The following is a 15,399-nucleotide window of genomic DNA, read 5'->3' as shown; positions in this document are numbered from 1 at the left end:
ATGTTTTTCCAAGTCAACCAGCGTTTTTCCCGTTCTTCTGATTTTTGCAACTATTTCTCCTTTTTCTAGTCCTCCTGGTTTTGACCCTTGCCTGTTTTTGGACTCTGTACCCACCTGACTGACCTTTCTGCCTGCCTTGACCACGAGCCTGTCTGCCACGCTGTACCTCCTGGACTCTGATCTGGTTTTGACCTTTTGCCTGTCCACGACCATTCTCTTGCCTACTCCTTTTGGATTAATAAACATTGGAAGACTCCAACCATCTGCCTCCTGTGTCTGCATCTGGGTCTCGCTTTGAGTCATGATAGTTTTTATGAATTGATTGATTACAAGTATCAAAGCGGCAGGTATCCTATAGGTAGGTAGCATAGCAGTTAAGTGTGTTGACCCAGTAACCGAAAGGTTGCTGGTTTGAATCCCGGAGCTAGGTGAAAAGTCTGTCGATGTGACCTTGAGCAAGACACTTAACCCTAATTGCTCGTATACAGTGCCTTGCAAAAGTATTCATCCCCCTTGGCAATTTTACTATTATTTTGCATTACAACCTGTAATTTTAAATAGATTTTTATTGGGATTTCATGTAATGGACATACACAAAATAGACCAAACTGGTGAAGTAAAATGAAAAAAATGATTTGTTAAAAAAAATGGACAAAAAATAGAACGGAAAAGTGGTGCGTGCATATGTATTCACCCCCTTTGCTATGAAGCTCCTAAATAAGATCTGGTGCAACCAATTACCTTCAGAAGTCACATAATTAGTTAAAGTCCACCTGTGTGCAATCTAAGTGTCACATGATCTCAGTATATATACACCTGTTCCGAATGGCCCCAGAGTCTGCAACACCCTTAATCAAGGGGAACCACCAAGCAAGCGGCACCATGAAGACCAAGGAGCTCTCCAAACAGGTCAGGGACTAAGTTGTGGAGAAGTACAGATCAGGGTTGGGTTATAAAAAAAATATAAAAAACTTTGAAAAACCCACGGAGCACCATTAAATCCAATGTTAAAAAATGGAAAGAATATGGCACCACAACAAACCTGCCAAGAGAGGGTCGCCCACCAAAACTCACGGATCAGGCTAGTAGGGCATTAATCAGAGAGGCAACAAAGAGACCAAAGATAACCCTGAAGGAGATGCAAAGCTCCACAGAGATTGGAGTATCTGTCCATAGGACCACTTTAAGCCATACACTCCAGAGAGCTGGGCTTTACAGAAGAGTGGCCATAAAAAAGTCATTGCTTAAAGAAAAAAATAAGCAAACACGTTTGGTGTTCGCCAAAAGGCATTTGGGAGCTTTTTGGCCATCAAGGAAAACGCTATGTCTAGCGCAAATCCAACACCTCTCATCACCCTGAGAACACCATCCCCACAGTGAAGCATGGTGGTGGCATCATCATGATTTGGGGATGTCTTTCAACGGCAGGGACTGTGAAAATGGTCAGAATTGAAGGAATGATGGATGGTGCTAAATACAGGGAATTTTTTGAGGGAAAACCTGTTTCAGTCTTCCAGATATTTGAGACTGGGACAGAGGTTCACCTTCCAGCAGGACAATGACCCTAAGCATACTGCTAAACCAACACTCAAGTTGTTTAAGGGGAAACATTTAAATGTCTTGGAATAGCCTGGTCAAAGTCCAGACCTCAATCCAATTGAGAATCTGTGGTATGACAAAGATTGCTGTACACTAGCAGAACCCATCCAACTTGAAGGAGCTGGAGCAGTTTTACCTTGAAGAATGGGCAAAAATCCCAGTGGCTAGATGTGCCAAGCTTATAGAGACATACCCCAAGAGACTTGCAGCTGTAGTTGCTGCAAAAGGTGGCTCTACAAAGTATTGACTTCGGGGGGTGAATACTTATGCATGGTCAAGTTTTCAGTTTTTTTTGTCTTATTTCTTGTTTGTTTCACAAGAAAACATATTTTGCATCTTCAAAGTGGTAGTAAGCATGTTGTGTAAATCAAATGACACAACCCCCCCAAAATCTATTTTAATTCCAGGTTGTAAGGCAACAATATAGGAAAAATGCCAATAGGGGTGAATACTTTCGCAAGCCACTGTAAGTCACTTTGGATTAGAGCATCTGCTAAATTACTAAAATGTAAAGCTTTTGTTGTGTAAACATTTAGGGTGCTTTTGTTGTTTGGAATAATAATGCTTCGAGAGAATGACGTAGCGAAGTGCACAAAAGAAAAGACAAGAACAATTTTGAATTCATAATCACATTTTATTTGTCACATGCTTCGTAAACAACAGGTGTGGACTAACAGTGAAATGCTTACTTATGGACCCTTCCCAATAATGCAGAGAAAGAAAATACAGAAATAATAGAAAAGTAAAACATAATAATAAAAGTAATTCACGACTGTGTTGGTGTGTTTGGACCATGATAGATTTTTTATTTAACTAGGCAAGTCAGTTAAGAACATATTCTTATTTACAATGACGGCCTACCGGGGAACAGCGGGTTTAACTGCCTTGTTCAGGGGCAAAACTACAGATTTTTACCTTGTCAGCTCAAGGATTTGATCCAGCAACCTTTCAGTTACTGGCCCAATGCTCTAACCACAAGGCTACCTGCCGCCAATAGATCCTTAGTGATGTGGACAACGAGGAACTTGAAGCTCTCGACCCACTACAGCCCCGTCAATGTGAATGGGTGCGTGCTCGAAAGTCCACAATCAGCTCCTTTGACTTGCCCACGTTGAGGGAGGTTGTTGTCCTGGCACCACACTGCCAGGTCTCTGATATCCTCCCTAAAGGCTGTCTCATCGTCGTCAGTGGTCAGGCCTACCACCATTGTGTTATCTGCAAACGAAATAATGTTGGAGTCGTGCATGGCCAGGCATCGTGGGTGAACAGAGAGTATAGGAAGGGACTAAGCACGCATCCCTGAGGGCCCCCTGTGTTGATGGTTAGTGTGGCGGGTGTGTTGTTGCCTACCCTCACTACCTGGGGGCGTCCCGTCACGAAGTCCAGGATATAGTTGCAGAGGGAGGTCTTCAGTCCATGGTTCAGTCCCAGGGTCCTTAGCTTAGTGATGAGCTTGGAGGGCACTATGGTGTTGAACGCTGAGCTGTAGCCAATGAAAAGCATTCTCATGTACTTTTGCTGTTCCTTTTGTCCAAGTGAAAAATGCAGTGGAGTGCACTAGAGATTGTGTCATCTGTGGATATGTTGGGGCTGTATGCAAATTGGAGTGGGTACAGGTTGTCTGGGATGATGGTGTTGATGTGAGCCATGAACAGGCTTTCAAAGAATTTTTGGCTACAGATGTGAGTACTACAGGATGATAGTCATATAGACAGGTTAGCATTATTGAGCACAGGGAATTTGAATTGAGACTTGAATAATTGTATTTAAAACATATTCTGGTTATTTGTTCTAATTTGTTTTTAACTCTATTTATTAGGAAAGTTAGAAGCCTAAAAACAAGTTTAAATATAGGTGTACTGTGTTCATGGTTTTTATGTTCTGCGGGTTGAAACTAGTTGCTTTAAAATGTGTTTTATTTGTATGTAAAAAATCTGGGCTGGACTGGGAAGTTTCACTTGAACAACCCTCTAAGTCGTAATTACAAGCACTTATACCTTTTCAACCAAAACATGACAATAAATCAAATTTTGACAATTACAAACTTATCAATTTGGAAAATGTAGCTAGTTTTACCATACTGTCAATGTTAAGCAAACTAGATAACTTTATTATGAGCAACGTTAGCTAGCAAACAAGCTAGCAAAAATCTTATTGGTTAAAGAATTGGTCTGACTTCAAATACACTTGAACACAATCATGTCAGACTTACGACTTCCCACGAGCACACGAATGCCCCATCATTCAAATGTTTCATAGGTTACGCATGATCATTATGACAGACAATTTATAGACAGTCCATAATGTAAGACATTAATTCTTATTCAACAAATGGTTTGATTTCCAACAGTTCATATTTTCAATGTCCTTATTAATAAACATTTTTTTATTTTTAATGGTTTTCTAGACCACTGCTCAGGCCAGGAGATCCAGCCTGTGTTTGCGCTGGTGCCACTTCAGATGGTTCAGTTGTTTGAAGCTGAGTCCACACACAGCGCAGCAGTACGGTCTCTCCCCAGTGTGGGTGCGCTGGTGCACCTTCAAATTGTCTGCCCGAGCGAAGCTCTTGTCACACATAGTGCAGCGGTGGGGTTTCTCCTGCGTGTGAATGCGCCGGTGCAGCTTGAGGTTCCAGAGCCGACTGAATTTGTTCCCGCAGATGGAGCAGCAGTAGGGCTTGTCTGTCATCTGGCTGCACTTGTGCCTCTTCAGGTCGCAGAAGGAAGTGAAGCCCTTGGAGCAGTGGCTGCAGAGGTGAAGTCCCTCTGCCTGGTGGACTCGCTGGTGGACCTTGAGGTTGCAGGCCTGGGTGAAGGTCTTACCGCACTGGGTGCAGGAGTACGGAGATCCTGATCCTGACCCTGAGACTCTACCCGTTTTGTGTGTCTGCTTGTGGGCCTCAAGGGAGCCAGAGTCTGAGAATGTCATGGTGCATTGATTGCAGGCGTGACGCTTCCCCCCTCCTCCCATTACTCCTCCTTCTGTTACCTGCTCTTGTGAACGATCTCTGAGGTTTAGAGAGTGTCCAAAGTTGTCAGGGGCACCATACAGGCTCTCTGTGTTGTTGTTGTGGGCTGAGCTTCCAGAGTGGATGGAGGTTAGCCCCCTGTGGCCGGCTCTGCTACCTGACTCTGGGACACCGTGTTCAGGGTACAAGACACTGGAGTCCTGCAGGTACCCCTCCTCGTTGATCAACAGGCAGTTCCGGACACCCACCTCTGGGTGGGGTGATGGTGTTGGCGACCCCACCTGCTCCCTCCGGCTCCGATGGGGAACAGGCATTTGGGAGCGATGGTGATGGTCTCCCCCTTCAGACCCCCCCAGGTCCACCTGGTAGTGACCCACTGCTCCGTAGCTCAGCCCCCCCAGATGAGACGGAGAACCAGGAAGCCTATCCAGCCCTTCCACGTCTAGACGATGGCCTCCTCCACCACCAGCACCGCCGTAACCAGATTTCTCAAAGCCACCCCCCAGAGCCTCCATGCTGTAACGGGGTTGGAAGAGAGGTTGGCTGGGGTCCGCTGGGTTTCCCTCTGGGCCTGGTGGTTTAGGCCCCTGGTCTAGACCAGATCCCCAGTCAGCCTGGCACTGCTGCAGCTCCTGCTCACTGAAACTCTTACTTGGCCCTGAGACGTCTGAACCATCGGCACCTGAAAACACAGGGGACATGAGTCATTAGAAGCATTAATATTTAAGACATTAGAACTAGTAGAAACGGTAGTAGAGTAACTGTAATGTTAAATGTGTACTTACAGCTTCAAGTTGACTTTACATGTGTAATAATGAATACATTTGGAATGACACAGCATATTATAAGTTACTCTTCTTATCATTCTCTTAAACCTAAAGGTAGACAATTGTCTATGTTATGTTTGTTGTAAACAACCCACCGTCCAGGCAGACACCCCATCTCTCCCGTAGCTCAGTGTTGTGGAGAGGCTCCTCTTTCAGCAGACTGTCCAACTTCTGACCTGTGACCTCTGTGGACTGGAAGAGCAAATGAATGAGTCGATTCTGACTAAATGATGGATAAACTGACAGTGACTGAATAGAGCTGACATGGTTCTACATTCAGAATTCTCCTCAGGGACCCCCAGACATCTCACAACTTTGTCATAGCCCTGAACTAGCATACCTGATTAGAGTAGTGAAAGGCTTGATGATTCGTTGACAATTTCAATCAAGTGTTTAAGTTCTGGAACAGTTCAAATATGAGGAGAGGTTTGACAAAGGCTGCCCAATTATTCCTGACAGACTATCTGTTCTAATATGTTTTCTGAAATATATTTCTACCTGAACGTCCTGTTACACTGCACCCTCCACCCTTCACAGGTGTTTAGTCCCCTAGATACCTCAGAGGTTCTCCTAAGGCTGGTGGCCTCAGCCTCCAAATCATGGAAGGCTGTTTCCCCGGCCACTCCCCCACAGCTGCTCCACTTCTCCCCTGGTACCTTCTCCTGCTTCAGGCCACGCCCCCTCTCCGCACCTTGCCACAGGTAAACAAAGAGAACATTTTATTTACGTAAAAAGAAAGGTGAACGCAACATTGTGGATGCTGTGAAGTCTTTTTTGCATCAGTGCAGATGAAGGAAAGGAGGCCTCTTATTGAGATACAACTAACTCCTTTCTTAAACCAATACTGCCTGATCACCAAAGTATGAAAGGTACAGATTACATCAGTCACACTTCAGAGTGATTCCTCCATATTGACTTTAGATGTGTCTCTCCTCACCTGTCTGTGAGTTTCCAGAGCTTCCACCTTCCTCATCAGCTCTCCCACAGTCCTCACACTTCCCCCTCTGGCCTCCCTCTCTGTCCCTCTCCCTTCCTCTGTTCTCCGACCGCTGTAGCCTCTTCTTCAGCGACTCGACCTGCTCACGGCTCCGGGACACCTCCTCCAGGAAGCCGTCCTCCACCAGCCTGGTGATCTCATATATGGCTGACTTTAGGACCGTCTCCATGACTCCCGAGAGCTGGGTCTGGAATGTGAGGACGAGGTTCTCCGACATACTGCTTGTGTGTGTCTTTTTCACAGATCAATTCACAGTGGGATCTGCACCAAGCATCTGTGCTTGTGGGAGCAAGTCAGGACTGTGTGTGTGATCCTAAAGTGAATCTCTTCAGATAGCCCTATTATTCAGAACAAGTGGGTAGAAATATGCCATGTCCATCACTGACACATCGCGTATCTGTTTCTCTGTCCAACAAGTGACAGCTCCTCCCAGCTCGCTAACAACCAAGTGGCGAAGACAGTCCAGCGTAAAATAGTGCAACAAAGGTTCAATAAAACGGTCAAATTGCAAGGTTCACAATGTAACAGTTGTCTGGGGTCGTATCCAGCTTGCTAAAGAAAAATAGCTAGCTAGCTAACATGCAACTACTAGCCGTGTTACTAGTCAATAAAGGGATATTTTGCACCATAAGGTATTATTGATTCAAATCGTTACCAAAAAGCTGAAATCACTTGCTGAGCATGGGGGTTGGTCGTTTTTTCCAGATAATATACGGTCTGGTGGCGGGATGCATCACTTCCGTGTAGATTTCCTGTAAATAATTTTCACAATAAATAGCCTAATAATCAGTATCCGAATTTTATAATAATAGACATATTATATTTTTAACCTTATTTACAGTTAACGTAAAAACATACAAAGGTTTTCTTCAAATAAATGTCGTCTTCTCTCTCCAGTAAGGAGCGTTCCATTATAGATTGTCCCACTACCCGATTCGTAGGTTTGTTTCCGGAAGTCCTGTTGTTTTGTGGATGCTTTTCGTGTTGACTCTGTAGCTAGTTATCTAACTACCATAACCTTGTTTTCTCTCAATACCTCTGGCATTTATATTTATTCGAATAGCTTCATATACAGTAAATGCTACAACTTAAATCTCGAAATGATAAACAATGTTATTAGGACCGTCATGGAGAGAGACAACTTCCAACAGTAGCTAGCTTTGCTAGCCTGCTAACGTAAGCTAGATAGCTTCCTAGCCTTTTGCTAGACTGGTTCGCAACACTGACTCACCTGAACAAAAGTAGCTAAACGTTACCAACTGTTAACTGTAGTTAGCTACTCATAGACCGTTTTCCATGATGTCTGAAGCCATCGTAACCTTCCAGTCTCAGCTCTCCGGAGTCATGGAGACGGTATTCAAGGCTGCTATGTACGAGATCACCAGGCTGGTGGAGGATAGCTTCCTCAAGGAGGTGTCCCGGAGCAGGGAGCAGGTCGAGTCACTGAAGAAGCGGCTGCAGTGGTCGGAGAACAGACGCAGGGATAGGGACAGAGAGGTAGGCCGAACGGGGAAGTGTGCGGACTGTGGGAGAGCTGACGAAGAAGCCGAGGAGAGAAGCTCTGGAACCTCACAGACAGGTGAAGAGAGAGAGAAATCTGAAGACAGTATACAGTGCTATCAGAAAATATTCATACCCCTTGACTTATTCCACATTTTGCTATGTTACATCCTGAATTAATGGATTAAGTTTAGATTTTTCTCACACATCTACACACAGTACTCCATCATGACAAAGTGATAACATGTTTTTAAAAAATGGTGGCAAATACAGAAATATCCAATATACATAAGCAGTCAAACCCTTGAGCCAATACTTTGTAGAAGCACCTTTGGCAGTGTTTACAGCTGTGAGTCTTTGTGGGTACGTTTCTAAGAGCTTCCCACACCTGGATTGTGCCACATTTGCCCATTATTATTTTTTTTAAAGTTCTTCAAGCTTTGTCAAATTGGTTGTTGATCATTGCTAGACAATAATTTTCAGGTGTTGCCATAGATTTTCAAGTACATTTAAGTCAAAACTGTAATTTGTCCACAGGGACATTCACTGTCTTGGTAAACAACTCCGGTGTTGATTTGGCCTTGTGTTTTAGGTTATTGTCATAATAAAAAGTGAATTCATCTTCCAGTGTCTGGTGGAAAGCAGACTGAACCATGTTTTCCTCTAGGATTATGCATGTGCTTAGCTCCGTTTAGTTTTTATCCTGAAAAACTCCCCAGTCCTGAACAATTACAAGTATACCCATAGCATGATGCCACTATGCTTGAAAATATGGAGAGTGGTACTCAGTAATGTGTTGAATTTGCCCAAAACATAACACTTTGTATTCAAGACATAAAGTGAATTGCTTTGCCATTTTTTTTTGAAGTATTATTTTAGTGCCTTGTTGCAAACAGGATGCATGTTTTGGAATATTTTTGTTCTGTACAGTGCCTTGTTGCAAACAGGATGCATGTTGTGGAATGTTTTTATTCTGTACAGGCTTGCTTCCTTTTCACTCTGTCAATGAGGTTAGTATTGTGGAGTAACTCCAATGTTCTTGATCCATCCTCAGTTTTCTCCTATCACAGCCATTAAACTCTGTTTTAAAGTCACCATTGGCCTCACGGTGAATTCCCTGAGCAGTTTCCTTCCTCTCAGGCAACTGAGTTAGGAAGGACACCTGTATCTTTGGGTGTGTTGTGGAAATTACCACTAAGGACCCCGAAGTCAAGCTTAAATGAATTTATGTTTATTCAAGCCAGCGGAGAGATTACAGACAAACAGCACTTTGTGTGGAAGTTAGTCAGAAGCTCTGATGAGGTATTTCCCCCTCAGCATATTTATACTATCACTACTTGTTACACAAAGATAGCCAAGTACATCGTTTCTCAGCGAAGTGTTTTCTCCCAGAGACCGGCTGCTCAGGAAGAAAACACCTGGCAACCACAGAGTCTGGGTATTCAGCCAATAATTCCACTCCCGCTGAGCTGACCTTGTGTTGACCTTGAGTGTGTTAGCAGTTGATGTTATTCTTCAGTAACACTAACTCCAAAGCAAATCAGGGGGAGAAAAATAGATTTATTTGAGAAGGACAAATCATAGATGTTATGCTGGGAGGTAGATGTTCAGTCTCCCCCGTCCTCAGCTTTTCTCCACAGAACAAAGAAACAGGATGCCACTTATAACACCCCACCCTAGCCTGGGGTTGACCAATCAGAAGTCCTTGCAGTACAACTGGGCCAATGGCCAAATAACAAGTATCCTGCTCCAGACTCAATGTACAGACCAATGAAAACATGGCACACGTAGCTCTGAGTTCAGGACTGACATTCAACAGATTCTAAATAGCTGTTGAACTGAAAACCAACTATTTCTCTTGACAATTCCCTATTGACAATTAAGTCTAGTCCTCTCATCCCCTGCGTTGTGTATTTATCTTCAAAATATTCTTATAAGAGCAAACCTCAAATACCCTGTCTGCACATTTCTAAGTATGCAGCAGGTAAAACATGTATGATAAGTGTGAGAGACTGTAATCAGAAAAAGACAGTAAAATTCCACTACAGGTGTATTGTTACACCATCCAAAGTTTAATTAATTATTTCACCATGCTGAAAGGGATATTCAATGTCTGCTTTGTTTATTTTCCCCATCTATCAATAGGTGCTTTTCTTTGCGAGGCATTGGAAAACCTCCCTGGTCTTTGTGGTTGAATCTGTGTTTGAAATGCACTGCTCGACTGAGGGACCTTACAGATTATTTTATTTGTTGGGTACAGAGAGGAGGTAGTCATAAAAAAAAACTGTTAACACTGTTATTGCACACAGAGTGAGTCCATGCAACTTATTATGTGACTTGTTAAGCACGTTTTTACTCCAGAACTTATTTAGGCTTGCCATAACAAGGGGTTCAATACTTATTGACTCAAGACATTTCAGATTTTCATTTTTTATTAATTTGTAAACATTTAGGAAAACAATTTCATTTGACATGATGGGTTATTGACCCCAAAAAATCTATATTTAATCAATTTTAAATGTAGGCTGCAACACAACAAAATGTGGAAAAAGTCAAGGGGTGTGAATACTTTCTGAAGGCACTGTATACAGTAATATTTTGGTTATTGAACTACAGTAAGTTAAATGGATTTACACCCGATAACAGATTTACGGTAATGGAAATACATAATCGGTCGCTGATGTGTACTACACAGAAATGCATAATTATGGATATGAATGTCAATCTCTTCATGGTGATGTATCCTGAATAGGTACACAAAGGTAGAAATATGCAATATCATCCATTGCATGTACACTACCGTTCAAAAGTTTGGGGTCACTTAGAAATGTCCTTGTTTTTGAAAGAAAAGCAAGTTTTAGTCCATTAAAATAACATCAAATTGATCAAAAATACAGTGTAGACATCGTTAATGTTGTAAATGACTATTGTAGCTGGAAACGGCAGATTTTTTATGGAATATCTACATAGGCGTACAGAGGCCCATTATCAGCAACCATCACTCCTGTGTTCCAATGGCACGTTGTGTTAGCTAATCCAAACTTTATCACTTTAAAAGGCTAATTGATCATTAGAAACCCTTTTTGCAATTATGTTATCAGAACTGAAAACCGTTGTCCTGATTTAAAGAAGCAATAAAACTGGCCTTCTTTAGATGAGTTGAGTATCTGGAGCGTCAGCATTTGTGGGTTTAATTACAGGCTCAAAATGGCCAGAAACAAAGCACTTTCTTCTGAAACTCATCAGTCTATTCTTGTTCTGAGAAATTAAGGCTATTCCATGCGAGAAACTGCCAAGAAACTGAAGATCTCGTACAACGCTGTGTACTACTCCCTTCACAGAACAGCGCAAACTGTCTCTAACCAGAATAGAAGGAGGAGTGGGAGGCCCCGGTGCACAACTGAGCAAGAGGACAAGTACATTAGAGTGTCTAGTTTGAGAAACAGATGCCTCACAAGTCCTCAACTAGCAGCTTAATTAAATAGTACCCGCAAAACACCAGTCTCAATGTCGACAGTGAAGAGGCGACTCCGGGATGCTGGCCTTCTTGGTATTTTTTTATTTAACTAGGCTAGTCAGTTAAGAAAAAAAATCGTATTTACAATGATGGCCTACCAGATGGCAAAAGGTATTCTGCGGGGACAGTGGCTGGGATTAAAAATAAAATAAAAATATAGGCCAAAAACACACGTCACGACAAGAGAGACACCATAACACTACATAAAGAGAGACCTAAGACAACAACATAGCATGGCAGCAACACATGAAAACACAGCATGGTAGCAACACAACATGACAACAACATGGCAGCAGCACAACATGGTAGCAGCACAAAACATGGTAAAAAATTATTGGGCACAGACAACAGCACAAAGGGCAAGAAGGTAGAGAAAATAATACTTCACGTGAAGCAGCCACAACTGTCAGTAAGAGTGTCCAGCATTGGTGGCAAATCTGATGGCCGAATTGTAAAGAACATCTAGCCACTCGAGAGAACCCTTACCTGCCGATCTATAAATGATGTCGCTGTAATCTACCATGGGTAGGGTGGTTATCTGAATCAGGGTTAGTTTGGCAGCTGTGATGAAAGAGGAGCGGTTATGATAGAGGAATCCAAGTCTAGATTGAACCTTTGCTTGCAGGTTTGATATGTGCTGAGAGAAGGACAGTGTACTGTCTAGCCATACTCCCAAGTACTTGTATGAGGTGACTACCTCAAGCTCTAAACCCTCAGAGGTAGTAGTAACACCTGTGGGAAGAGGGGCATTCTTCTTGCCAAACCACATGACCTTTGTTTTGGAAGTGTTCAGAACAAGGTTAAGGGTAGAGAAAGCTTGTTGGACACTAAGAAAGCTTTGTTGTAGAGCATTTAACACAGATGTTCTGACTTTATACACTGCACTTTTTGAGAGAGGTAGTTAGCCCTCCGAGACACCAATACTCCATAGCCAGCCCAAAGGAATGGAATGGTCTACCGTATTAAAACCAAGTCAATAAAAATAGCAGCACAACATTGCTTCGAATCAAGGGCACTGGTGACATCATTTACAACCTTTAAGGTTGCGGGGACACATCCATAACCTGAGCATATAGAATACTATAGACATCAAGAAAGTCAGTCAGTTGATTATTGACAAGTTTTTCCCAACACTTTTGATAAACAGGGCAAAATAGAAATTGGCCTATAACAGTTAGGATCAGCTAGATCTCCCGCTTGAAGTAAAGTACGCACCATGGCTGCCTTCCAAGCAATGGGAACCTCCCCAGAGAGGAGAGAGAGGTTAAAAAGATCAAGAGATGTTCTTGGCGATGATAGGGGCATCTACCTTAAAGAAGAAAAGGTCTAAACCATCTGAACCAGATGTTTCTCTGAGGTCAAGTTTAAGGAGATCCTTTAGCACCGCGGTTAGCCTGCAGGGAGAAACTTTGTAGCGGGGCAGGGGAAAAAGAGGGAGGAGCATCAGGGATAGTCACATTAGAAGGGGTGGGAGATGAGGAAATGTTGGACGGGCAAGGAGGCATGGCAGAGTCAAATAGGAATCCTGACTTAATGAAGTGGGGATTAAAGAGCTCAGCCATGTGCTTCTTGTCAGTAACAACCACGTCATCAATATTAAGGGACATGGACAGCTGTGAGGAGGGGGGTTTATTCTCCAGGTCTTTAATTTGCCAGAATTTATTGGGGTTAGACCCACAGAGAGTGAACTGCTCCTTAAAGTAACTAACTTTGGCCTTCCTGATAGTCTGAGTGCACTTATTTCTAATTTGCCTGAACGAGAGCCAGTCAGCCTGATTATGCGTGTGCTGAGCGATTTGTCAAATGGAATTCTTGAGGTGGAATAACTCTGCCAGATCACGGTCGGACCAGGGGCTGAACCTGTTTTTAATTCTCATATTCTTCATGGGCACGTATTTGTTAACGGTACCACTGGAAAAGATTTTAAAAAAGAAGGTCCAAGCGTCTTCGACAGAGGGGATCAAGCTGATTCTACACCAAATTACAGTGGCCAGATCATGAAGGCAGGCTTGCTCATGAACGTTTTTTAGCAAGCGTCTATGACAAGTCAGGACAGGTCGTTTCACTGAGCAGCCATTATGAACACAGGCTGTAAAACAGTGATCACTAAGGTCATTACAGAAAAAAAACAGACTGATACCTATCAGGATTATTTGTAAGGATAACATCAAGGAGAGTAGCCTTTTCTGGGTGTTTGGAGTCATACCTTGTGGGATTGGTAATAATCTGAGAAATATTTAGGGAGTCCCATCGCTTTAGGACTTGATCAGGTGGTTTAAGCATGTCCCAGTTTAGGTCACCTAGCAGGACAAATTCAGACTTAGTGTAAGGGGCCAGGAGAGAGCTTAGGGTTGGTAGGGTACAGGCCGGTGCTGATGGTGGACGATAACACCCAACAACAGTCAACAAAGAGTTATTTGAATGTTTTTAATGCGTAAAACCAGCAAATCAAATTGTTTGGGGACAGACTTGGTGAAGGTGTTCCTTGGTAAAGATTGCCAATCCACCACCTTTGGAAGATCTGTCTTGCTAAAAAAGGTTATAACCAGAAAGGTTAACATCAGTGTTCAAAACATTCTTTCTTAACCACGTCTCAGTAATGACCAACACATCTGGATTGGAGCTGTGAACCCACACTTTCATTTGATCAATTTTAGGCAATAAGCTTGCAGAACGTGCAGAAAACCCAGGCTTTTACGAGAGCAGAAATCAATGAAGCAGATATCAGAATTGGGGCTAGCAACAGTAGATGGGTCAGGGTGTACTGTACATGCACATTTCCAGATATAATCAGCAGTAATACAATCAGGGCACGGCAGAGGACAGGGAGAGCTCTTCAGTGTTGATTTCATAACATTTGAATGTGCATTAGATGGCAACAAGATCATATTGTACAGCAATTTCATCAGGTAACATGAATACAGAAGGTGGTTAGAATAGTAGAGTAAATTTAGTACAGTAAGTTAGAATAGGATGGGAGGCCAAGAGTCCGTGTTACCAATAGAGAGTCAGAGTCCCAAGTGTGGGAACAAACAGACTGTCCCACGGTTGGGTAAACAAGCAAGTTCATAGTCAAAAAAGCATGCAGGAGTCATGAGGCAAATAGCACAAAGCACAGGTGATAAATATAACAACTTGGGGCTAGCTATTGTAAGTTCAGAGTCACTCGCCTCAACAGTGCATGTGCGCTGGAGGCGCGCGAAAGCTCTGGAGAGAGGGGGGAGTGTGGCGGGGGTACCTATACCAGACGGGGAGACAGGGCAGAGCTGACGGTGAACAGATCGCCAGGTGGAATCCAAGCAGCAGTGCAGCAGGCAACGGGAGTAGGTGTCACACCCACTTGGGAGAAGCTTTTTTCAGGAGGCAGATTCCTTGTAGAAAATCCCAGCTAGCTAGCTAACGTAGCTAGCAAGTCTCTCTCCGTCTTTTCCATGTGGAAAAGGAGGTCGTTAGCTAGCTATTGTTACTTTTTTTATTGTACAGTATAGTACATTATACTACTCTAGTCTGCTCTACTGTAGTGAAATGTACTGTACTGAACTTTGCTCTTTACTGTACTGTCCAAACTTGTGAAACATAAACGTCTATGATTCGTTGTAGATTTGGACATTAGAATAATGGACGCCTCATGGACGTCTATGTTTGGGCCAAATCAAGGCTGTAGATGTTGAAATCATGGCCGGACCAGCCCCCAAAACGACGTCTGTGGACGTTAAAATCAAGGCCAGGGCGGACTGACCATATTTCAACTACTTTTCAAAATCCATGGACGTCCGGTGTTCAGTGGGTGAGGATGTTGATTACAGTAAATGGAAAGAGAGGGGGCTCATGGGTAGGTGTCAGTAAGAGCCGGGAGAGGTAACAGAAACTGGAGAGAGAAGAGGCAGCGACTGAGAGGGAGGGGTTGTCCAGACTGTTTACACACTTGCTTTGACCACCAGACGACAGAAAGAAAGAAAACAGTTATGAGCTGAACATAACAGTATGTCAG

General features: G+C 43.2%; 1 protein-coding gene across 2 annotated transcripts in view; it reads right to left on the bottom strand.

Annotated features, from left to right (window-relative positions):
• Positions 1-3,497: 3,497 nt before the first annotated feature.
• LOC139579389 (uncharacterized) overlaps positions 3,498-15,399 on the bottom strand; it is a 14,431-nt gene continuing 2,529 nt past the window's right edge. Inside the window, exons 1-4 of one of the 2 annotated variants that reach the window (XM_071407970.1) lie at positions 6,332-8,732; positions 5,952-6,085; positions 5,490-5,586; positions 3,498-5,249 (exon numbers count right to left, since the gene is read on the bottom strand). In XM_071407970.1, the coding sequence (XP_071264071.1) occupies positions 4,015-5,249; positions 5,490-5,586; positions 5,952-6,085; positions 6,332-6,608 (1,743 nt within the window). In that variant the 5' untranslated portion in view covers positions 6,609-8,732 and the 3' untranslated portion in view covers positions 3,498-4,014. Of the gene's footprint in view, positions 5,250-5,489; positions 5,587-5,951; positions 6,086-6,331; positions 8,733-15,399 lie in introns of those variants that run through there. The other variant, XM_071407971.1, reaches the window with a different exon arrangement.

The sequence above is a fragment of the Salvelinus alpinus genome, chromosome 6, assembly GCF_045679555.1.
Source record: "Salvelinus alpinus chromosome 6, SLU_Salpinus.1, whole genome shotgun sequence".
NCBI lineage: Eukaryota > Metazoa > Chordata > Actinopteri > Salmoniformes > Salmonidae > Salvelinus > Salvelinus alpinus.
Note: the sequence above shows the minus strand (reverse complement) of the source record. Positions and strands in the feature narration are given on the sequence as shown.